The sequence below is a fragment of the Cygnus olor genome, chromosome 1 (assembly GCF_009769625.2).
Source record: "Cygnus olor isolate bCygOlo1 chromosome 1, bCygOlo1.pri.v2, whole genome shotgun sequence".
NCBI classification, from domain to species: Eukaryota; Metazoa; Chordata; class Aves; order Anseriformes; family Anatidae; genus Cygnus; species Cygnus olor.
Genome location: NC_049169.1, coordinates 38,717,748 through 38,741,732, shown reverse-complemented (window position 1 = coordinate 38,741,732; position 23,985 = coordinate 38,717,748). Strand labels below are relative to the sequence as shown.

General features: G+C 42.0%; 1 protein-coding gene across 1 annotated transcript in view; it reads left to right on the top strand.

Moving 5' to 3' along the window:
- The window catches only part of PTPRR (protein tyrosine phosphatase receptor type R), a 144,060-nt gene that overhangs the window by 81,280 nt on the left and 38,795 nt on the right, over positions 1–23,985 (top strand). Inside the window, exons 5-6 of the mRNA XM_040553293.1 lie at positions 146–256; positions 6,646–6,908. Of these exons, the coding sequence (XP_040409227.1) occupies positions 146–256; positions 6,646–6,908 (374 nt within the window). The remainder of the gene's footprint in view (positions 1–145; positions 257–6,645; positions 6,909–23,985) is intronic.

The following is a 23,985-nucleotide window of genomic DNA, read 5'->3' as shown; positions in this document are numbered from 1 at the left end:
CTCAGAGTAAGTGCCATCGAGTTGGGAATGTGAGCCCTGCCTGCTGGGGACGGTGATTAATGCCTGACGAGAGCTATTTAATCTGCACGCGCTACTGTGTAACTTTTTTTTCCTCTTCCTCTTTCTTTTTTATTGCTTAAAAAAGAAAAATGTTTTGCAAGGCCAGCGGGAAGCAGACAAAATCTGGAGCAAAGAAGGATTTTACGCAGTTGTCATATTTCTCAGCATCTTTGTCATTCTAGTAACTTGTTTAATGGTAAGTTTGCTTTTTTACCTTTTTTTGCTGTTCTTTACTTTGTGCTTTTCTGAGTTTTGAAGGATAGAGTAACATTCTTTACATGAGAGGTGTTTCCTCAAAGCTGTTAAAAACTCAGCTAGAAGGTAATGGTTGGTCACTCTCATCATGCTCTGAAGCCAAAGTTTGAAGGAAAATATTTCTTGATATATTTTGAGTCCAACTGAAGAATGTCTTTGAAGAAAGCTGAAGAAATAAATCGTGGGCTCTTGAGTCTGCGAAGTAACTCTACAGTGACATGAGTGATGACTTCTCAACATTCTTACTAAGGTCCCAGGATCCCTGAAGTCATGTTAGGCTACTGCATTTCGGTTCTGTTGGATAATAAAATAATACCACATTGATACACTCTTGGCAATGTACAGTTGTTAGAGAGAGAGAGAGCATGTGTCTGTGTTCAGGTACTGAATATACAAATTTTAAACTGAAATGATTACTAAGTACACGAAGGAGTGATCGTGTCTTTGAACAATTTTGACATTCACACTGTGTGAGTTCAGTGGCCACGTTTCTGGGCATTGGGTGTACCTACAATATGCTGAATGTGTGACATGCAATGCTCACACAGAACACAAACAAGGCTCCACCACCACTGACTTCACAGGCTGTTTTGCTTTCCTCCTGTGTTGTATCTCACATGGTTTCCTTCTCTGAAGCATGTATGTCTTCTGTGGTGCATAAACATATGGGTTTACTGAATTCTGTGACAATTCTCAGCACTTACGAATTCGTAGTATCTTGGAGTCTTTTAAGCTATTTTGCCTTCAAACATATTTAATTTTCTGTAATCTAGATGGATTTCCCACTAACAACTGTAAGATGGAAAGAACATTTAAACTGAAGATCTAAAGGAGCAAATATATAACAAAATTTTATTTAAGCTTAAGAACTCTCCCAAAGATTTGAAAATGATTTTTTTTCTTAAAAAAAATTGTTCTTTTATATAACTTCTACCTTCTAGTCATCTTCATTTCTCCCTGCCACCTCCCTCCAAGATAGCAAAGTAACTTTTACCCAAAATTTTTACTTTGGAGAAACAGAACACAAGATATTTTGTCCATTACTGACTTTAACTGGAAAGCTGTAGAGCATAGTGTCTGTCCTGGTCATGGTACTACATAACATTTTCATTAATTATTTGGAAGGTGTAGATAATATTGGGCACTGTAAACATTGTGGAGGACGCTATCAGAACTTAGAATATTCTTAACAGACTGGAGAAAAGTTGTGAAGTAGTGAGAATGCTGCTCAGCAGCGACAAGAACCCCAGTTGTGTGCATAAATACAATGTAGGAACTACCTGGTGAAGCATCAGTTCTTAGGATAGGCTCAAGCAGAACAGCAGAGCCCATCCTGAAGTGAATGAGTAACATCATGTTGCAAAAATTACAGTTCCTGCCCTGGGATCTACAAATCAGGTCACAATCTCTAAGATCTTCGTTTTTGAAAATCATGTTGAGAAAACTCAATATGAGAATCCACGCTGAGTTTTCAAAGGCTGTGGTAAGGAAGAAGGTACTGCTTTGTCCACTAGGAGCAGGACAAGAAGCAAATTTTTGAAAGAGTCACTCTGGTTTATCATTAGAAAGAACTTCATAATCATGTGGGTCACTAAGCCCTGAAGCACATTGCCTGGGGAAGCCTGGGAGTTTTCATCAGTTGAGGTTTTAGGCAAGCATCTGTCAGGACTACTTTGAGTATTGCTGATCTGGAGTTAGGGCAGGAGGAAAGACTAGCAGATGCCTTGAGCTCCCTTCCGACTGGGTTTACTGTGATGCTGTGGTCCTTTCTTGCAGGCATTCCTTTTTCTGTCCCCTCCCAGTTCCAATCTGCATCTTTACGTGTGCTACTCTTCAGACCATGTAAATGGACACTGCCTCAGATTTTGCTGAGACCTACTGATAAAGGAAGTATGTGAAATCTATAAGGCTAACAAACAGTGCACTTTATTTTTCATCCTGCTTTACATGTGTCAGAGTGGCAGATTTGTGAAAAGCAGTCTCTTGGATCACTCAGCCCTAGTGTAAGGCGTTGGAGCTGATTCTGTGTGGCGCTGGCTGTTGTCATCATATGAGACCACCCAAATGAGACCTCTTTTTTAAAGATCCAGGGTGGGCAACGGTTCGTTTTTAGGTGGTTCTTTGTAGTTTAAAGGGTCGAAAAGCAGAAAGATGAGCCTGCATCTAAAGGTGACTTGGAAGTGTCCTTTAAAGTATGGAGTAGGAAGTGAATTAAATGATGGTCAAGATGATCATTTAAGATGATCAACAGTGCTTAGTGTAAGGCAGCTCAGTTCTCAGGGTCAAAGCTTTGTTCTAGGAAATTACTACAGAAATAGTAAACGTGCAGCCTTGTCTCTTACCTGGGTTGTACAAATCATGACACCTCCCTGCACTGCGAGAGCATTGCGCATTAACAGCCTTCAGGCTTCTTAATACTTGGCTGAAATTTAACAAATATCTGGCCTCTATTACATAAAAAAATTACAGTGCAGAGTATCGTTAGAGGGTGAGATACAGCAGCGCGTGAGCTGAATTTGGACTTGCAGATTGTACCTCTCTGGTCATTCTGCGTATTTACTTGGCCGGTCCTCGTTGCCACAGGATGAGCCTCGGGCATCGCAGGAGGGATTCATCCTACCAGGAGGTCAACGCATGGCTCACTGCTGCCTTCAGCAGTGGGACAGACCTGGGGCTCACATCTGCTGGGAACATTGTGTGTTGTTTATAAAGTATGCCAAGCATAGGGCTAAGTAGGAATAACTACTTTAAGTGCTTCTATGTGTGAAATAGGGCTCTATTTTTTGCTTTACATAGAGAAATAATTGAGCCATCTCTAAATGTAATAAATAACACAATATTTGACAGTAGATTAAATTATTTGCTATCAATATTTCTTACTAATTTTGTAATTTTGTGTCTTTTGATAAATCAGTATATTTTCATATCCTTTCTCTTTCTTTTTCTTTTTGAAAATATAACCTCTATGTATATAAAAAAACTCAAGTGGTCTGGAATTATCATTTTCAGATTATGAAATATTTGTAGCTGGTTGAGATAAGAGAGCTTTATAAATGTTGTTCTTTTTCCCACTTTAAAAAAAATTTAAAAAGTAGGAATATTTTTTCATTTAAAATAAAGAAAGATGTGGATTTTGTCTTGTCAACAAATTGTGAGAGTCTAAGTTTTATTACTTGTTCCAGTGCTTTATAAATTATGAATAGTTATTTGATACTTTCAGGAGATAGTTACTCAAATTAGGAATAAATTTCAGCTTCATTAATATATTCTGGAATTCCTTGAAGAATATTGAATAACAAAAAACAACGTTCCAATATCCAATTTTTCACATGCCTATCACTTGTTTCTAAACTTACAAGTTTCAGGATTCATAAAATGGTGCAAGGGTCCTGAGAGCAATTTGATTATAGGCTTTCTGCAGCTAACTAATATCAACCCGCCAACTTCAGCTCTTTTTTATCAGTTTAAAGATTTAAAGCAAAATTAAAGGTACACAGTTTAATCATACTGCAATAGTGTTTAAACAGACTTGAAATTAGCATTTTTATGTATAAACTAGTCCCGGATTGTCTGAATTCTTTTATTCTCCTTCCATAAAGCCTTTTATAGTGCATTCAAATCAAGGTATCCAAGTGCCTCCCACTAATAGTTCATTAAACAACGTGACTAGCACGTCATTCTTTCATACCCTCCCCAGGGTTTGAGGGAAATTTTGTTAGTCGGTTTTTGTCTCATGTGTACACACACACAGAGCAGCCCGGCTCAGGCAGAGGTATGCACGTGGCCGCATACGCTTTTTGATAAGCACTCATTAGAGAAAACACTTTTAATTGGAGTGAACCATCTTAATTTCCTTGGTTTCGGTGAGATTTTACTATGCAGCCCTGGGTGCCCTAAATATCTCTAGGCAGATGCGTTTTCGTATCACTTCTCTGCGTAACAGTTGCCAAGATCTTCATCCCAGAGACCTACATCTCTCATTGGGATTTCCTGTTCCTCTCTGGAGATGAATAAAAGGAGTATCTACTGGCAGTTTGAGTGGGTAGCTAGGAGGTACTGGCCAAGCTAGCACGTCAGCTTTCCTTTGCAGAACACTGAGCAGAAATGAAGAGTATCGTGCTATCGGCACGCTGTCGTTCTTCCATATAAGCTGAGTCAAAGAGGACAGAGAAAAAGTTATTTTCATACTGAACTGAGGCTTCAAACCCTAGGTCTGATACATGAAAAATGAAGAGATGACCCACCTTGTATGTCCTGGAAAACAGCACTTCATGTTGCTCAGTTGCTTCATGCTTCTTGATAATTTGCATAATGAATCTTCTGAGGTATCGGTAAATCATCAGTTCTTCTAGTTCAGGGGCTTCGTATCTGTTTTCACCTGTACTGACAGTCGTGTTTAATGTGACTTGAAATATGAGCACAACTATGTCCACTTTTCAGAACTTGGCAACTGGATTGACCACTGTCTTTTTGACCAATTCTGTTTTTGTGACTTTTACCTGGAATTCGTTAAAAAAACAACTGGCCTAGACCACGCTTTCTAAGGATCAAATGTGGTTCTTCACCTTTTTTTTCAACTTCTGCCAGTGGCAGGCTGTCTTTTTTCTAGGCTCTAGTAATGGAGTATTAAAATGCATCGGAAATAATAGCAGTCCAGAGTTTCAGAGCCCAACCTCATAATTTCCTGGATCTCCAGGGGAAAAAAAAAAAAAAAAAAACTACATCAAAATACATCAGTGACAAGAAGGTATGGTTAATACTGTCGTGACTGTGAATGTCTCACTATGCATCTGAGAGATGAGACCAAAGCAATCACCGGGGCAAAAGAGGGTTAAAATATTTCAAATCCTCATTTTATCTTTACTGATGCCTGTGTCCTTGCTTCACAGCAGGGCTGTTTTTCTGCAAAATAGTGGCAAAGTGCAGCTTATCTTATCCGTGCAATTTAATTCTAAACTCTTCTGAATGAACAGATGGTTTACGTAGCTAAGTCTTGTTTAATGGGTGTATTGCTAATGACATTAGGTCAGTTCCCAGATAAACCTCTAATGCTAATCCTTGAAAAAACAAACCCATCAGATATATCCAATCTTCACTGGAAAGCTCTGGAGTGGTAGATCTCCATGCAGTGCTAGCAGGGAAACAGCTGTCAAAAAATGCAGCAGAAAAAATGCTTTGGTCTAGGCTCTGTTTCTATGGCTTTGCAAAGCAGGATTCAAGTAGAGTGCTTTATGGCAACAGATAAAGCAGAGTAGAAAGTATATGGGTATAAGCAGACACCATCAAAGAGCTGTGTAAGTGCCTTTCACCCACCTCCACACGCAATGCTTATGGTAGTACGACTGTCACAGAAGACATGACGGTAATTCTCTTAAGTTCTGTGGGTTTTAGGCACATTTTGCAAGTTGCTCAACTACAGCTTGGAAATTATTTTTCATGTTCCCCTCAAGAGCGATGTGGTATGTCACACGAGTGTAACACAGGCTCCTTTGGAGTAACAGGGCTGAGCACAGTCTACTTGCCAGACCCTGCCAAGCCACCGTATGAGAACAACCGTGTGGAGCTCAGGGGAAGAGGATCAGTACAACTTTCTGAAAACCTTTTGCTACACATATAGTATGTTCAGACGTCAATGTCTTACTGATTGTAAAACACACTTTTCTGAACTGACACAGATCCCTAAATAGCTTCACAGACCACATGTTGGTTCAGCTTTATTGCAGAACTGGTTATGTTTATATGAGGATATTGAGGAACATCCTTGGGATACTGAGGAATATTTCAGGATAGTAGCAACCTACCATTGCAAAAGTGGCCTGGTAAAATTACCCTGCGCAACTATCAGTTCCATACAAAATGAGTAAGAGTTTTTAAGATCATCTGCTCTTAAACTGAAGTTGCTGTAGTTAGATACATATATCTGGATATGTCATAAGTATCTATTTTATTTTGTGCCGTTGTCACTCTTGTGTTAGAAACCTTATAAAATGTTCTACAATCACTTTATTTATCAGTGTTTCCTTATTCACAGTGACTTTTGTGACTATTTTTCATTCTGTGTTCTTTGTCCCTTTAATAATACAACCACTGGTATTACAAATAATTACTGGCTCACAACAAGAACTGTTAAAATCCCTACCGCCCACGTGTACTCACGGTGATTTATGTAATGGAAATATTTATCCTGCTGTGAGAAATGCCATGCAACACAACTTGTGGCTTAACTTCTAGGAATGAAAGCCACATTTAATGATCTTTCTGTATTTGTGGTTTCTTTCTTACCTTGTTTACCAGGGAATTGAGACTGGACTTTCTGCTCTGTTCCAATAGGTTCTGTACAGATTAAAGGAGAAGATCCAGTTGTCACTGAGACAAGAGAAGGAAAAGAAGCAGGAGATCCACCTCGCACCGCTTCCCCTGCAGACATCTCAGTCCGAGTATAAGACCACCAACAGCATGGTCCAGCCTGAACAGGCTCCAAAGGTTGTCAATGTGGTAGTGGACCCTCAAGGCCAATGTGTTCCTGAGCTCAAACCTCCCCCGTGTGCCAGTCCATCTCCTTTCAGAATGAAACCTGTGGGGCTCCAGGAAAGGTAGGATGGTGCCCAGCACATTCAGAATTTATTCTGCTTTGTTATATTCATGTTGCTTGACTTCATATGGCTCTTCTGTCAGCTGACTTGGGACATCACCTTACAACATCTCAGAAGTGGGATTTTGCTGTGTTAGTGTCTTATCTCATGAATATTCCCTCCTTTCCTTTTCTTTTCATATGAGCAATGAGAGAGAATTTTGAGCTGAGATAACTGCAGTACCAGAATTCTCTTTGTGAATTTTTCTTCCCCTTCCCAACAATTGCCACAAATAAATACATATTTTTTTTTCATTTTCCCTTGATTTTTGCATGTTTTGATCCTGGAAATCCTGGCAAAGGGCACAGTGGCTGCTTACATTTTGTCAGCAAAGGACATTGGTGGTGTCAGGGAATCCCTAACACTTGGGAAACTTAGAAAGGAGAAATATTTATATCAACTAAATACACCAGTCTCATGCAGTGTTTCCATTATCACCCTTAGATCATTTCTTCTTAAATACAGCTTTCCATGATGGTAGAGATACAGCCCAAGGTCTACAGACTTTACAAAAAAGAAAAAGAAGTGATTACTAATGATGGCAACCCTCGTGGTCAGCTCCTTAGAAATACTTGTGCACCAGACATTGTGCAATAACTCATTTCACCTTTAAAAAACTGGGCCAGTGTTCTTTTTATAAAACCAGTTCTTCTTCTCACAGGAGAATGCACACTGACATCTGTCTCTCCTCTGTTAGAAACCTATATAATTCCTTGCCTGATGGCTGCAGGCTGCTTTCATAAAGCATCAGTGCTCTGAGTAACTAACATAGCATGCAGCTGTGCAACTGAACTCTTCTGCCCCGACAAAGAAGATAAATGAAAGAACAGACACCATGCAAATGTGACGGGAAAAGCAGAATGGAAAAGGAGACCAAAGAGAGCGATCTCTTTGAGGACTCTCAGAGCTGAGACATATCTCTGATTCAGCTGGAACAATGGGATTTTGGTGACAGATTTTATCAATGGGTTTATGAACCACGGACACTGCTAAGGGAGGGGGATTGAGTCTTCCATATGTAAAAGATGCTGAAAGGCAGATCTGTCATAAAACATGTAGTCGTATCACAAAATGAGGAATGGGGGAAGCGAGTAAATATTTTTTGGTAGTTGCTTTCATACTACAAGATCCTAGAAATAAAGCATGCAGTATGGGATGTGAGAGAGAAAACTACAGGGGATAGGTTGTCTTCTCTTCCTCTGAAAAGGCAGCTATTATCATATATATTTCTTCTTTACTGTATGCTGTACTCTGAACAAATTTACACACCTTGTGAAACACAGGAGCATTGGAGGCAGAATGTGATAATGCAGCAATACATTTTTCATCAGACATCATCTGATAACCAGGTATGAGGACAATTTTAAATCCCTTTCCACCTTTCTGCACAACAACAACCTTGCACTAAGTAGCCTTGGGCCATTACACCTGGCAGTGGTGAACTTCCTAGTGGTCTGCTCCCTGCACGCAGCACACTGTGCAAAACCGTCTGCTCACAGCCCTTTTCCTGTCGGTATGGAGTGGGGTCAAGCCTGGAGGTCCCTTCCTGACTATAGCCATAGTTTGGGATCTCATTCAGTAGTGTTTCCTACCCTGATTTTGTTTTCTACCAGGGGAAGGAGCTCTTATTGGGCTTCTGTGGATATAGGGATTCCTTGACAAAGTCAGCACCGAGATTCCTTTGGCCAGTTGACTGCATGGAGGCTCCTGAGCAGTAGCTTTTAACTATTTGAACTGCCTCTTTTGATTTCTCGAGCGCGACCCGTGGTTATAAAACGCCTTTTATAGTCCATACTGAGAAAACTGTCTCTTCAAAGAGAAATCAACAGACCGTCGGCCAAACCAGTGCGTGAGCCAGCTGCTGTGCTCAACCTTTGAGATGGGAAGTTTCTGTCTCTCGGCTGGGGCAGGCAAGCCAGATGATGCCTGCTCGCAAGCTCTCCCTGCCCTGCACACTGGGTTCTGCTTCATCTAAATGCAAAACTGCGGTGGAACTGGGTACTCACAAAGCACATCTGGCCCTCCGAACCTTTCAATTTTTAATAAGAATTGCATTGGCTGGTACAGAGGCAGACAAATTGTTAATTGAGAACTTGTCCACAGACAGCTCTGGGAGTGTGTCCAGCTTCTTAAAATGCATTTTGCGCCTGACTACTCAAGCCAAATCCACGTACATTTTTTCGCTGTGTATCTCTTTGAAAAGGCTCTTACTCAGCTGTTTATGTAAGACACAGTTTCCCCAGCAGGTTATGCAACATTTGGGTTATCAAATGCCTGAGGTGCCACGAAGGATTTTGATGCGACACGCAGTCCGGCGCCCGGTGCCCTGGTTAGTGCCGCTGTGGATCAGGCCGGTTCCCCCGTGCCTGCCATGGCTGCGGGCGTCCAGAAGAGCGGCAGGTGCCCGGCAGTGCCAGGGGCTCGCTGTCAGAGGCTGCCGAAATGGCGAGCGGCCGCTTTCCAGCCACCCCCGCATGGGCGCAGCCTCGCCCGTCGCCGCCGGCGCGTTGCCCACCTCCTGCTGCTGCCCGGGCCGGGGGCGCCGGGACGGCCGGGGCCAGGCTGGGCCGCGGGTGCCGGCGGAGCGGCGCTGCCCTTGGCCGGGGGAAGAGCGACATCTAGAGCGGGCAGGCGGCACGGCCGGCCCCGGGCACGGCTGCTGCCGGCAGGACAGCGCACGGGTCGCCCTCGCCGGGCTTGTGGGGGGCCTCGCGGGCAACCCCGAGCTGGGGGAGGACCCACAAGGATCATCAAGTCCAACTCCTGGCCCCATACTGGACCACCCAAAAATCAGACCCTGTGTCTGAGAGCATTGTCCAAATGCTGCTTGAACGCCGTCAGGCTCGGTGCCGTGACCACTGCCCTGGGGAGCCTGTCCCAGTGCCCGACCACCCTCTGGGTGCAGAACCTTTCCCTAACACCCAGCCTGACCCTCCCCTGTCCCAGCTCCATGCCGTTCCCTCGGGTCCTGTCGCTGTCCCCAGAGAGCAGAGCTCAGCGCCTGCCCCTCCACTCCCCTCAGGGAGCTGCAGGCCGCCATGAGGCCTCCCCTCAGCCTGCTCTGCTCTGGGCTGAACAAACCAAGGGGCCTCAGCCGCTCCTCATACCTCTTCCTCTCTAGACCCCACATCATCTTTGTAGCCCTCCTTTGGACACTCTCTAACAGTTTTATGTCCTTCTTATGTTGTGGCACCCAAACCGCAGACAGTGCTGGAGGTGAGGCCGCCCAGCGCAGAGCAGAGCAGGACAATCCCTTCCCTCGCCCGGCTGGCAGTGCTGGGCCTGATGCACCCCAGGGTGCGGGTGGCCCTCCTGGCTGCCAGGGCACGCTGCTGGCTCCTGTTCAGCTTGCTGTCAGCCAGAACCCCCAGACCCCTTTCTGTGGGGCTGCCCTCCAGCCTCTCACCCCCCAGTCTGTACACATAGCCAAGGTTGCCCCCATCCCAGGTGCACAATCTGGATAAACTTCAGTAAACTCTGAAGAGCTGATGGCAAATTGGCCAGCATTTTTTAGTTCAGCATTGGCTGTAGATCTCAGAGAAGGTGACTGCGTAGTCTGGACCACAGCTGGGCCTGTGGCATCTGCAGATGAATTGCTGTCCTGAGCACTGCTCAAGGATGCTGGCCCATGCTCAGCATGCAGTCAGGGAATTGATGAAGCACTGGTGGCCAAAAGTGTTTGATCAGGGAGAAGTGATAGGCTTATTAGTGCAAAGAAGCATTGATCCCCTTTCTATTAGTTAGAGACATAGGCCAAACAGGTGAAAGGCTTTCTTCCAAGTCTCCTTGCATCCTGAATTGTTTGGTACAGAATGCTTAAAAGTTGCTCTCTTCTAGCATTTTCACAATTGCTGCTCCTTTGCAGCAAACACCTTTTCCATCGGCAACCCCCACGATGTTGTTCCTTACCAAAGGAGCAGGAGAGCTAATGTTTTTCTCCTGTGGGTGTCTTCTGTGACAAACTGTCATATATCTTAGGGCTGATGCCTGAATTTAGGATGTAAAGGATCTTTTTCTCTTCCATGAGCATAACCATGAATGCTGCATCAGCCTTTTACAGGTTTATATGAATAATATAATATTTTTTTCCCAACAGGATAAGCCTTCATTTCATTCTGCTGGTTGGCCCAAAATTTATCTTGATGTAAATGGTTCCAGCCAAAATTAGAGTCTGGTGAAGTGGGATGTGATATTTTAAATTTCATTCTGACATGTCAGGCATTAAAAGTTCTTAGTACAAGCAGTGAGTTGTTAAAACACAAGCATGGTGGGGATATAAACAAGTTACCACAACAGCATAGTGTTCACTTGTTTTACAAATGGATTTATGTTTTCCCCAGACAGTGCTGCTGGGTTTTAGTTACGGTATTATTTGCGACTAGGACAGCTGTATTTCAGACAACTGGTGTACAACATTCTATTTTGTTCAGATAATTTAGTTCATGTCTAGCGTGCAGAAATACATGGAAGAAAATGTGGAAAATAGGTGCTCTGTTGTGTATATTAAAAAAAAAAAAAAAAGAAACCACACGCAGTGCTTTGGAAAGTCTTCTCAAGCATTAGTATTCCATCCTAGCCACAAGGACCTAAAACTGTGTCTATTAAATCTAAATAATCAATGGGAAAAATCACAGCACTGTTTTCTCGGTCTGTTACACACTTATTAGATAATGATTCTGTCTAAAAGGAAGAGCTCCTCATGCTCATGTATCAGGATGCTAGGGGCATGCAAGACTCTCAGTCAGACCATGTAACATTTTACACATGCTTTGTACTCAGTTGAGTTTTGTGTGGGGTTTGGGTTTTTTTGTTATTGTTGTTGGGTTTTAGTGCTGATTTTTTTTTCTGTGCAAATAAATACAAGAGAGTTGAGAATGTAATAGAAGGAAAAAAGGTTTTCCAGTTAGAACAAAACCCTGGCAGATTTTTTAAATGTGAAATACAAGAATTCTGTAGCTATGCGGGAACACTTCTGGGACACAGGAGAACTTAAGATCCTCTGGGAAAGGGAAGGCAGGCAAAGTCAGCGTGAGCAAAACTGGAGGGGAGAGGGCTGCCCACTGACATCACTCAGCCATGCACTGTGCCAGGCATCCTGATAAGTGTGCAACCAGGTCTGCAACATCTACTGAAAATCAAGAGGCATCAGAGCAGAGAATAGTAGGGGGGGGAAATCATCTAAACTGATGTCAAGTATAGCACCCCACTAACATAACAGGCAGTGCTGAATGTTGGCTTGAATTCTGATTGTGAGAGAACCACACGTGATGTTGCTTTTTCCCACAAAGAAGAGCAGTACTATAAAAATCTAAGACATGGGTAATAGATTGCAAACAGCGAGGTGTCCCTTATCATCCTGAAGAGGCCTGTAAGTTGATGGTTCTTCTCCAGTTTGAGCAAATGCTCTCTGGACATACAGTGAGAATAGATAATTGTAACTATAATGAGAAAAAAAAAAAGTTAAAGTAATGTGTATTGCAAAGCTGATAAATGTTCGCATCTGTCTGCTTCCTTGTATTACGAGAAAATGAAATATTTTGATGGAAAAGAAAAACAGTACATAGTTTAGTAACTAAAAAAAAAAAAAGTGTTTGAATAACCCATACTAGTCTGTGAGACTAGTACACCAAAAGGTAAAGTTTGAATCAGGGGTGTGTTTGCAAGAGGTACTCACACGTGCACACAGAAATAACAAAAACAATGACTGTTCTCTACCAGCCTTTGGCATCCTTCCTTAGAAATGTCTTGCATTTGACACCTTTACAGGGAAAACCACGGACAGTTTAGACTTGGAAGAAATTCCTGTGTTAATACCGATAGCTGTTCTCTTTTATTGGTTATTCTGCATAGCCGCACAAATTAAACTATTGTTCTGGTCACCTATACGATTTCTGTGCCCTCAGTTGCCATCCAGCTGATAAATACCATGGATGTCAAATAGTAACTGTAAACCTATTTTCCTGGTGTTAGAAAAGCAGTATCCTTAAAACGAATTATTATATTCATGCTATTGTGTGCCAAATAAATACCCTGGTTCAACTTAGTAAGAAATGTTGGAGAGAGGGTAAAAAACCTGATGTACTCTTCATTTCATTACCATAATGGCAGCTGCATCTCCTCTCTAGTAGATGAGAAAAAAAATTCCAACAATTCTCTCTGGTTCTGTTCTGATTTTTAAATCACAGCGCCCTGTTAGTGCTGCAAATATAATTATGGCGTTGCTGATCTGCTATCTTTATACAAAACCGGCTATTGTGAGTGACCACTGAAAGTACTACTCAGAGGGTAGCACCTTGCAGTCGGAGGCCTGTAAACATGCCAGTTTTTGTAGTTTATGACAGAAGCATGGGAACTTAATATATTTACAGGAAGGGGCCTTGAATTTCCTGGCTAAAATATACTAGCTTTGCATAGATTTGGAGGATAAATTTACCCTATTGTGTGGAGCTGAATATGCTTTCTGCATTCTTAATTTAAATCCTAGGGATTGTTTTCAGGAAAATGTCAGTGCAATTGTTCAAAGCACAGCTATGTGCCAGCACACAAGCAATAGCTGGAGAACAATTTTACACTGATATCCTATCAAAAGGAATTTGGAAAGCACCAGGGAGCAGTAAAGAGTTTGGAGGTGGGAGAAAGGAATTCTTGTGCTCCAGCCTGTCTCTGCCACCGACTCATTAGAGCACTTTGGACAAGCCACATAAACCTCCAAACCTGTCCAATGCATAGAGGCTGTCAGGCTGGCATACCCATCTGAAGAGATGCAGCCCAGATGAGACCCGCAACCTGAAGTACAGTAAAAGTACTACGTGCTACTATTTGTGCATGCAGATTAAGAGGCGTGTGGAAAGAAACTTTCATAAGTACCTAAAAATGCGTTCTCTAATTTGGCAGACCCCTCAACTGTGTTGTGTCCAAGTGTGTAAGATGCACTAATGAATTCAGTACACCAAGAAGTGTTTGCTAGCACTGAGGCCAACTAGCAGAGATTAGTCTGTGTCCATGCTGCCAAACTCCCTTTACCTCCAAACGAGTAGGGGCTGGATGCTGACTGCCTACTGAAAATGCCTTGTCGTATGTGCCAGCTCCCAAACTATGCCAGGGAATTAATTGTTTTGGAGAGCTCTTGTTGGCAAAGGCTAAAAACAAGCCAAGGGCACGGCTTGCAATTCAGCAATATTGATTACCGAGTGGCAGTGCCTGGGATTGTTTCCTGGCACTGCCTCATTGCTTCTGTAGATGTGACTTGCACACTGAGAAGTGCACATCTGGTGTAGCAGCTCGCATGATGAGAGCACTCCTGATCATGTCCTCTAGTAACCCGCCTTTCAGCATGGGGTGTCCCCACAGCCCAGCACTGTGGCTTCTCTCCTCCTCGGGGACCACAGAGGCCACAGGGCGACCGCCTGCACCTGCACGTTGGGTGACAGGGGAAGGGCAAGGGCTCTGTGCTACAGCGGTGGGATAAACTGGTCTGAGTAATGGGGACATGAAATGGGATCCAGCTGGGAGGGTCTTCTGCTCAGTGCCTGAGAGGTGAAAGGTCTCTTGTAGGATGTGAATGCATAACTAGGTATGGAATTGTGCTTTACCTCCAGCTTGCATGTGTCTAACAATTCTCTTAGTGCAGTCTCTCTGAAAACTTTCTACAAACATCGGACCTCTGAATTGCACAAATGTCTGCTTAGCCCAGTCCATTGCAGACGTCTTTGCTTATCTGCAGTTTAGGAAGAGGGCAGGAATGTGAATTGTCCTGTTTCTCTGAAGGGGAAGTGAACTCAGGCACCAGCCTAGCAAAGACCCTTTAAAGACTGTATTTTAACTATTCGACTACTCACTGTTTTAGGAGGTGTTTTAGTTGATGTTAGAACTCTTTGAAGCAATACTCAATGGGAGTTAATGATCTAAATAAATAGATGCAAATAACTATGTGCCGTTGCCCAAACACACATCCACAGCCCATTTCCCTGTGTCTCTAGCACCTCTTGCAAATTACTTCACATTAGCGTGGGTAGATGCTATGTTGCCTCTCCTAGCTCCATCTCCGTTTTGTCACATCTAAATTGTCCCACATCCTTTTTTTTTTTTTTTTCTTTTTCCCCTTGCAAAGAGCTAAAAGCTCTTCAAAGCACATGACATTCATTTCTGGGAGTGGATAATTCAGGCAAATTAGCCCACCCTTGTTCAGAAAAAAATCTTCTGGTGCAGCTTCATGTCCTCTCAGACGTAGGGAAGTGCTCAGTTTAGCATGCAGCCCCTGCCTACGCTTGATTTTGCCTTTTCCATCCTGTGAGGTTTAGTCAGGAATTTTATAATAATTTTATTGTATTCCCAGGTCTCTTATCTTGCGTTTATTCTTGTTACTCTAGTTGCTACTGGTTTTAGCTTGTACACAGGAAACCGCAGTGCCAATCAGTGTTGTTCCCAAGGTGACAGGAAACCCTCTTTGGTCGGATGTTGATTGTGCTTGTCTTTACTGCTCCACCCATCACATTTTCTTCCTTTTTGGCTTAAGTTAAGACAAATTAATCAGTGGCCGCCATCTGGTAGACAGTTTTGGTGGCTTTGCAGTGATTCGTCCAGCTGATCTTTTGAAAAGTAACACACAGCTCAAGAAACCGAGGGGAAATATCTATGTGAATATTTAAATGCTTCTGGAGGCCTAGGATCACACAGGCCAGTGTTGCCCTGGGCTCATGACTAATTTGAGATGTGTGAGTAATCTTCTTGTCTTGTCCAGCAGCGGGTTTGGTGTTTTAAGCACTGTTAAACCAAAGGTTGCAGCTTTCCAGTGACTGACTTTTACAGTTCTGCTTGGGCGCTGCTTTGCTCCTGTGGTCACCCATCCCAGCATTTCTGAGGCTAATGTGTAGGCAGAGGGGGACAGCTGCGAAAGTGAGATTGCAAATTAGCTGGACTGGAATGCTCCAAATAGCTCAGCCCCTGGCAGCACGTGTCCATCTGAGACATTCACAACCAAATCCACTGCCTTTTCGCACAGGCCGTTTGGAAATACTGTGCTGAGGGAGAGAGTGAGGCGAGCACCAGCTTCGTTATGAGGGTTGGGCTACCCCTTTGGGCAGGATGAGCTCCATTACATCTCATGAGCCCTTGACTAAAACCCACAGGTGCTGATTTCAGGAAAAGGAACAACCTGTGCAGAAGAGAGCATCCATACCAGATATACAGGATTTTGATATTTACAGGTAATGTTGATTGTTCAGTTTTGGGAGCTTTATAGAAAAGTCTCCTTCAATGTCTGAAAAAATGATCGTGCTTCAAATTGACAGAATTATTCACCTTTCCTTTTGTTTTGAACTGGACTTCTCATTGATCATGCCATTCCTTTTGTCCAGCTGTTCTGCAGGACTGCCTAAAGCTGACTTTAGTTCAATTTCCCTTAATTTAAAACGTTAGGAACAGACACAGAACAGCAGTTAAAGAAAGAAAAGAAAAACATCAAAGTCCCTCCAAACCTGCAGTATAAAATGTCTAAGTATGTCTCTGAATTGCAGGAAGCCACATACTGGACAATGCTTACCGAGTATCCAGCTTATATTGTAGCCACCAGTTAATATGCCAGGCCATGAATCTCTTCTTTGACTGCAATCATAATTCATTTTATTTCTGTGCCTAGTCAGAAGAACACTTGCAAATGATGACTGTCGAATTACACAGCTTCTTTTAGGGAGAAAAAAGGAAAAAAAAACAGTCCTGGAAATTCAGCAGAGGTCTTTTACACAGTCAGAGCCAATATGTACAGAAAGCTTAACATCACTTGCTAGCAGAAATGTCACTTGTTTGCAAACACACCTTTCCTCAAGGAGCACTGCCTGTAAATCTGTGGGTCAGGCTTTTTCTATTTCTCGGCTCTGGTGGGAAAATCTCTTTGGCATTTATATTAATATAGTACCTGAGCGCCTCAGTCGCAGATCGGAATCCCTCAGTGCAAGGTTTTTTATACACACAGAGAAGAAAAGATCCTCTATCCAAAAAGCTTACAATCTGAACATAAGACAAGGTAGTAAATGTGTACAGACAACCAGGCAAGCCTCGGGAGGTGGAGAAGCAATATCACCATGGCAGGCATGAGGATGCCCAAAGTATGCCGTGCGAATGGCTCAGCCCAAGAAACATTGCCCATAGGCAGTAAGCAGCTCACCCCATACGACACTGACATTTCAGTCCTGTACTTGCTAGAATTGTTTGTCTCCTTTTGTACCATCACATCCAAGCTGATGCATCAGTATGGTTTGACTTTGAACCTTAGCTAAGTATGGCCATAAGTATGTTTCAGGAGCTCATTTTATTATTTTCATACTAAGGCAAGTGAGACATAATTGGTTAAGTAACCGGATCAAGGTGATATTGCAAATTAGTGCCCTATCTTAATAAAATACCTGGACTCTTGAACTCTTCTTTCTGTCTTCTGGCCAGTGGAATCTGTAAGAAGCTCCAGCAGTGATATTTCTTTCTGGGGACAGGGACTTCCCTTTTGTGGCCTGTGAAAGAAATGCTTTTGATGCTTAACAAACAGCGCACATTGTTGTTATTAATTTATGGTAGCTATAATTATCTCTGTTATGTTAATACTGCTATTTGATAACAGGAGCAAAACAGAGCACAGCAACTTCAAATGACTGCTGAAATATGTGATAGGCATCAGAAGGGGAAGTACTGTATATAATTCCCACACAGAAAAATGTCGTTATGCACAATGTTTCTCTAGGGAACTCCGTCTCGATGCTCCGGGATGGCCAACAGCTGCTGCCGCTGAGAGATGGAGCCAGCGCTGGGCAGGAGGTGGCAGAGCCTGCCCCTCCGTCAGGTCTGGTGCTTCCGCTTCCTGCTGTCCCCTGGAAGCTGCTTCTCCCTTCTCTGAGATGTCTCAAATCCATCCTGAGTCGTAGTAAATTCCCTTGGGGGACGTTCACATAGTCCAGAGGCTTTCGGTTCCTTTCCCTGGATTTGATGGTGGACATAACAGAGTAGCCTTACAACAAATAAAGGAAAACAATCAGGGCTGCAGCAAAGTACGCAATAGCTAATAAATCCAATTTGCATGGTCTTGTTTCACTTTAGACTCCATTTAACTTGTTTTGCCTCAGTGGGTTTGCAGGGGTATCTGCAAAGAGAATTTGGCCCTCAGAGTACCGTGCTAAATAGGTTTGTAAAAGAAGAAGGCATTGTGGAAAGCAGAAAGCTGGTATTGTAATTAATCCCAAGGGTAATCCTCCAGCTACGGAGAATGCATTTGCAATTTGCTGATAAGATTAGAATGAAATAAATGTTTTCTGCTTTATCACAAGGATTTTCCCTAATGTAGACGGTCTAAATTCTGCTCCAGTCCTTGCATCCAGTGTTGGCTCTTTCCCAGCTCAAAGCCTCCAAGCTATGGAGCTCATTGTCCTGGGATGCTGCAGAGGTCATAAAGTAAGCAAAGAGAGCTATCTGAAGGAAAAATCTTGGAAGAGAAGGCACCAGACACAAAGATGTGTCATCAACCTTTGGTTCAGGATGTTCCAAAGCTACAGATTGCCAGAAGCTGGGGGACATACTGACAAAAAGCACCTATGTTAATTAAGTAATTGGTAATTCCTGCTGACTTTGCTCTTGTGTTCTTTCCCCAAACTTCCTCTTGGTGGCCATAGTTGAAAACAGGATACCGGTCAACCTGTGGTCTTACATAGCACACTGTATGTCTACATCACTCCGTCAGCGTATGTTAATGTGCCCCATGTTACATCGTTAGCTAGAGGGAGCTGTATGTGTTGAGAGGGTTTGGGGCGAGATGAATGCAGGGCAGGTTGGGGCAAGGGGAGCAGTCTAGTCGTCTTTCATATATGGCTTCTCCTTTCTCTTTATTCCAGTATACAATGTGTATTTAGAGTAACCCTGCTTTTATCAGACTCCTCACATTTCCCTTCTCTATTCAAATTCACAGAAGTGGATTTATATCGAGTGATATGAGGTTTTTAAGGTCACAAATCCTTTGCTAACAGAGAACTATTAATCTGAAGCAGTTTTAATTATTTCACTCTGAAATTTCCAGTCTGTACTAGTACATTGACAGACTGCATGTTGGAAGAGTAGATGCAGGAAGCCTTTGCTCAGGCCCATGCCTTCATCTCTGGGCACAGGTTCAGCTGCATTTCCCTTCTCTAGAGCCCAGCCTGTGCATTCCCTTATAGGAACATCTCTGATGAAGGAGAGCAGTGGGCATGGCCATGGTCTCCACACACAAGCCATGGGACCTGCTGAGCTCTGTAGAAAGGAGCTCCAGACCACTTACCTGTCTGTCCCTCATCAGCTTCTCAGCCCAAAACGGGACTGCACAACTTGGCAATACCACTTCTGAAGACCTACCTAATCTCTGGGGTGCAAGGTAAAGTAAACTCTGGTATGTGGACACTTACAGCTGTCTTTTAAAAGCATTCAAGCATTGCTCCATTTCAAATTGCAAGCCCAAGTGGATATCCTAAACCTCATTTTCAAAGGGAATCTAGGCACTTTGTACATTAATACAGTTGTTTGAGCAAGCCTGCCCATAGAAAGCATGGCTGGAAACTACTGAAGAAAATTGAACTGAATCAAGAAGAAAATGCTGGGAAGAGAGATATGTTTGCATACTTAGCTTAGGTGTCAGCTCTGAAAACTTCAGAAAACTTCTGCCAGCTCAGTGGCAGACCTGAGTGTACATTCCTGGCTCCTGGCTCTGACAGGCTGAATCCCATCAGCTCACAGTATAACTTAAGCACGTAAGTCACTCTGGAAGTGGGATTGCGCCTTCCAAAGTGTCTGAGCTAGAAAGATTTTTGGTCCGTACAGCCAGCCTTTGTCCACTGTGTCACTGAATGGAACAATTTCATCAGCTACTACCTTTGGAAACAAAGGGCACTGTCCATAGATGGCGCAGCTTTGTTGAACAACGGTGTGGGTCTGGAGGTTTTGCATGCTTCAGGAACTGCTGTTTTTCAGTAATTTCTTCAAAGTACACTAACAATTCATTTGTCTGCTTAGAAATCTTCTCTGTGACACTTGAAGTAGTTTAAAGATAATGAAGACCAAGTCAAATAAACAAGGAATGTGCTTTTATATTATCTTAAGGTTGACAGGGTGTAGTAAACGCCTCTTTTCCCAGATGTTCCTTCCTGTCTTTCCCAAATGGCAAATGCACCAGGAAAGAACTCATTGTACTGATTAGTCTTCAAGTAACGATAAAAATATTTTTTTTCTTGCTGATACTGTAAGAACACTCTCTGCTCATTTACATGAAGAATATTTCTACCCATGCCTTTTTTCCAGTTTGACTGATTTTCTCAAAAAAGTACTGAAGTACATTAATATGTTAATGGATTATATACCTGCTTGTTTGGATTTTTAATGGCTGTATATTTGTTCTTTAAATGAGCAGCAGGTGCAGGCTGGAGGTAGAGATCGTGCTTAAGAGATTAATTAGTATGGAACAAACACATTATGCTAAAGAGACTTACTGAGATTACTTCTGTTATGAAGAAAAAAAAAAGTTTTTTATCTAAAGTTGAAAAAACTTTTATTTTTTTTTACTATAGATCTGACCAACTAAATAGCAAAACATCTCAGTTAAGCAGTCGTTAAAGTATTTCCTAGAAGTTGCTTCTGTAGTGTTGCATCTCTCTGTTCCCATTTATTAGGTCACTTCTCTTAGATAGGCTACGGTTCTCTAATACTGCAGGCAAGCACCCTCTGGGCACGCTGTAGTGCTCAGCAAAGAAGTGAGCCGGGCATGTGCTGAGAAACATAATCAGACTTTGCATCTAGCCAAGATATCTACATGGGAAATGATAGTGCCTGGCTACTGCTCCTCTAAGGCATCACAGAGGCACTCATGGACTGAAATAGTAGAGGGGCAACTCGTACAAGGAGGACAGAAAATATTTTAATTTTTTTTTTCAATTTTCAAACAAGATGCAGCAGACAGATTTTTTTTTTAACAGTTCTTTCTTGTTGGTTTACCTTAAATAAATGCATTATGTGAACTTAATAACCTGTGCCTTTGTTTAATCTGTGCAGCCTCAACATCTAATTGTTATTCCTCCCCATCCTTTTTTTCCTTTCCCTATTCTTTTAATCCCTTTTGTTTATATTCATTATAGCTTGGTTTAAATTAGCGTGTGCATTAATCGGAGAGAGAACAGGTCATCCTGTATGCTTGTGCAATGAGGCCTCCAGTATGAAATAGAGCAATGCTGCAATGTGAGCAAATAATAGTAGCAATAAACATGACTGCATTCAATTAAAGCTCTACCATCTAAAGCAAATTAACCATAAATTAGTAAACATTTATTCAGCACTTGGAAAAAAAACAGCTCAAATGAGCACAACAAATTAGCATCTTCATTTATTTTTATTTCTGAACATTTAACTCAGTTTTTATCTGTGCTAAAAACACATATACGTGAGAATGAGTCAGAAACAGAGCTTTATGTTACCCTTCAAATTTTATTGGAGAGAGGAGCTTGCGTGACAAAATGCAATTTTAATGTAGAAATAATCTACAGGAAAAGATGGGAGGTTGTATAAGCTTTGCATTTTTGAACAGTCAGTTCCCGTAGCAGAGCAGCATAGCCTTATCGAGGGCAGAACAGGAGTGAATTGGCAGTACATTAGAAAGCATGATTAAAAGAGGGAAAGTTGAAACTACTCTCATGTCAGCTGTTTTCCTCTACAGGATATTGAGCCATTCCTGTCCTAACCAGATACTGATTGCTTAAAACTTAGTCCAGAAGTACTTGTCAAAACCGTTTCCTTAGTTCATTTTGACATGCTGAGCTTTGAGTAGATCCTGAGAATTGTTTGCAATTTAGTGCTAGAAGTATTGGCCTGCTCTCGCTCATGGCTGTGGGAACAAGATCAGACCCTCTGGAGAGAACATCAAGTGCCTTCGCTTTCCAGAAGAACTATTTAAACATTATAGCTGAGGCTCCTGATCGGTGTCTATGGACTTGGAGAGGGCTGGAGGATGCTGACAGAAGGTTTCTTGTGGCTAGGAGGCTGCAGGGGGGTGGAAGTCTTGTCTCCCAGTAGCTGTATATCCTCTCTTCTCCTTTTCAGTAGGCACACAGCCTGCTCTAGTTACCTCTGGACCTCTTCCTCAGAGTGAGAGGTAGAAAGCATCCGTTGTTCAAGTGTCAAATAAATGGAAAAAAAATAATGTAACACTAGAATACTATGAGGAGAACTGTGTGATAGAGCAAACATGAGCAGAGGTAACACATCTTTCTGGAAGATACCTAGGGTCAGTGTCCCACGATCAATTGCCTCTCTTATAGTTCTGAGCTTAAATGTCCAGGCTGTCCTGAGCTTAAATGTCCAGGTATCAGGCTGTATCAATTGGTCATGATGCATGTTATCCTTTAATGCAACATAATTCTGTCATTTTATATTCGTAGTTTTAGATTTTCTATCAAAATCAGTTTGTATTCCTGTGCTGTTGTTGTTTTTTAAGTAAATGATTGACATAAACAATACTGATTCTTAAAATCAGTTGAAGAGCAATTTCCTTTAGGTAAGAATGTTTGCGACAAATAACTTCAAAATGATTTAAAGTAACTTGAGAAATTTAGGGAACCTTGGGTTTTAGTTTTGCTTCTAATGCTAATTCTTCTTCCATCTTGTTAGTTAGCTCATTGATTGCAGCTTCTGATTCTTGAGTACTTCAGGTTTTGTGGTACATGAGCTTGAATTCATAGAATCATAGAATCATAGAATATCCAGAGTTGGAAGGGACCCATAAGGATCATCGAGTCCAACATCGAGTCCTGGCACCACACAGGTCCACCCAGAATTTTAGACCATGTGACTAAGTGCACAGTCCAAATGCTTCTTAAACTCCGACAGGCTTGGTGCAGTGACTGCTTCCCTGGGGAGCCAGTGTGCAACCACCCCGTCAGTGAAGAACCTCTTGTTTAAAAGTGTTGAGAACCTCAGGTCTGAGTTGGTTCTTAAAAGCTGCAGTGCTTGTTCAAGCAAAAACCAAATGGAACCCCAAAATGTCAGCAGACAAATCAGAGATCATTTGGGAAATTACATTCTCATCATAGACTTGCCAAGCATAGAATCTGTGTAGCAATGCCTCATGAAGCACCCAGGAGTTTAAAACTAAAAAGTGCATTATATGGACTAAATACTTTGTGCAGTATTTATTTATTGGGGTGACATTCACATAGTTGTATCTTTTATTCACTATTTTCTTAAACTTATGCTGATGTTATTGATTGACCTTTGGTGAAAGTAGGAGTAAATAAGAGGATACTATATTTATGTGTTTTGTATATTATCATAACTTGTGGGTTTCTTTTCTTTTTCTTTTCTTTTTTTTTTTTTTCTGTCAGAATATTCTTTAATGTGTGTTGCAGCATAACAGAAAACTGAAACCCACAAGCTCTGCATTTCCAAGAAAAAAATAGAGACCTAGGAAAAAATATTCTCTTTTCCACTTTGGGTTGTTAATAATGGAGTTTTACCACATGCTTAGAAGCCTTGCTTGAAATAATATACTGATGGGCAGGAAAAAAATAGAGATTACCACACCCATTAATGTAACCATAGACTCATTCACCCTACTTTTCCTAGGCATCCAGTAATATTACTGGTACAATGTGATATATATTTCAGGCTATTGTGTACAGAGCAAGTGTCATATATAAGCATTTGTGGAAAATGCATAAACTATTCTTATGCTTATTAGAAGTAATTATTTAACAACACTGTGAATGTTACTTTAAAATTCTCAAATTATATTTCACCTCAAATGAGAGTCATCTCTTGGTGTTCTGAGGACTGACTGTAATGGATATTATAAATCTGGATTTGTGGGGAAATGTCTTATTCGTATATTAGAAGATCTGTGTTACTCTTAGCCCGAGGCTAATAGAAAATGGCAGTATGTTCAGTCCTTTTCAAGTTTTTTTTAACCCTTGTGTATTTCCTCTCTTCTGCTTTCTTTTTAACACAGAACCTGATTTTTCTTCATGAAGTCAATGGGAGCTATGCAGTA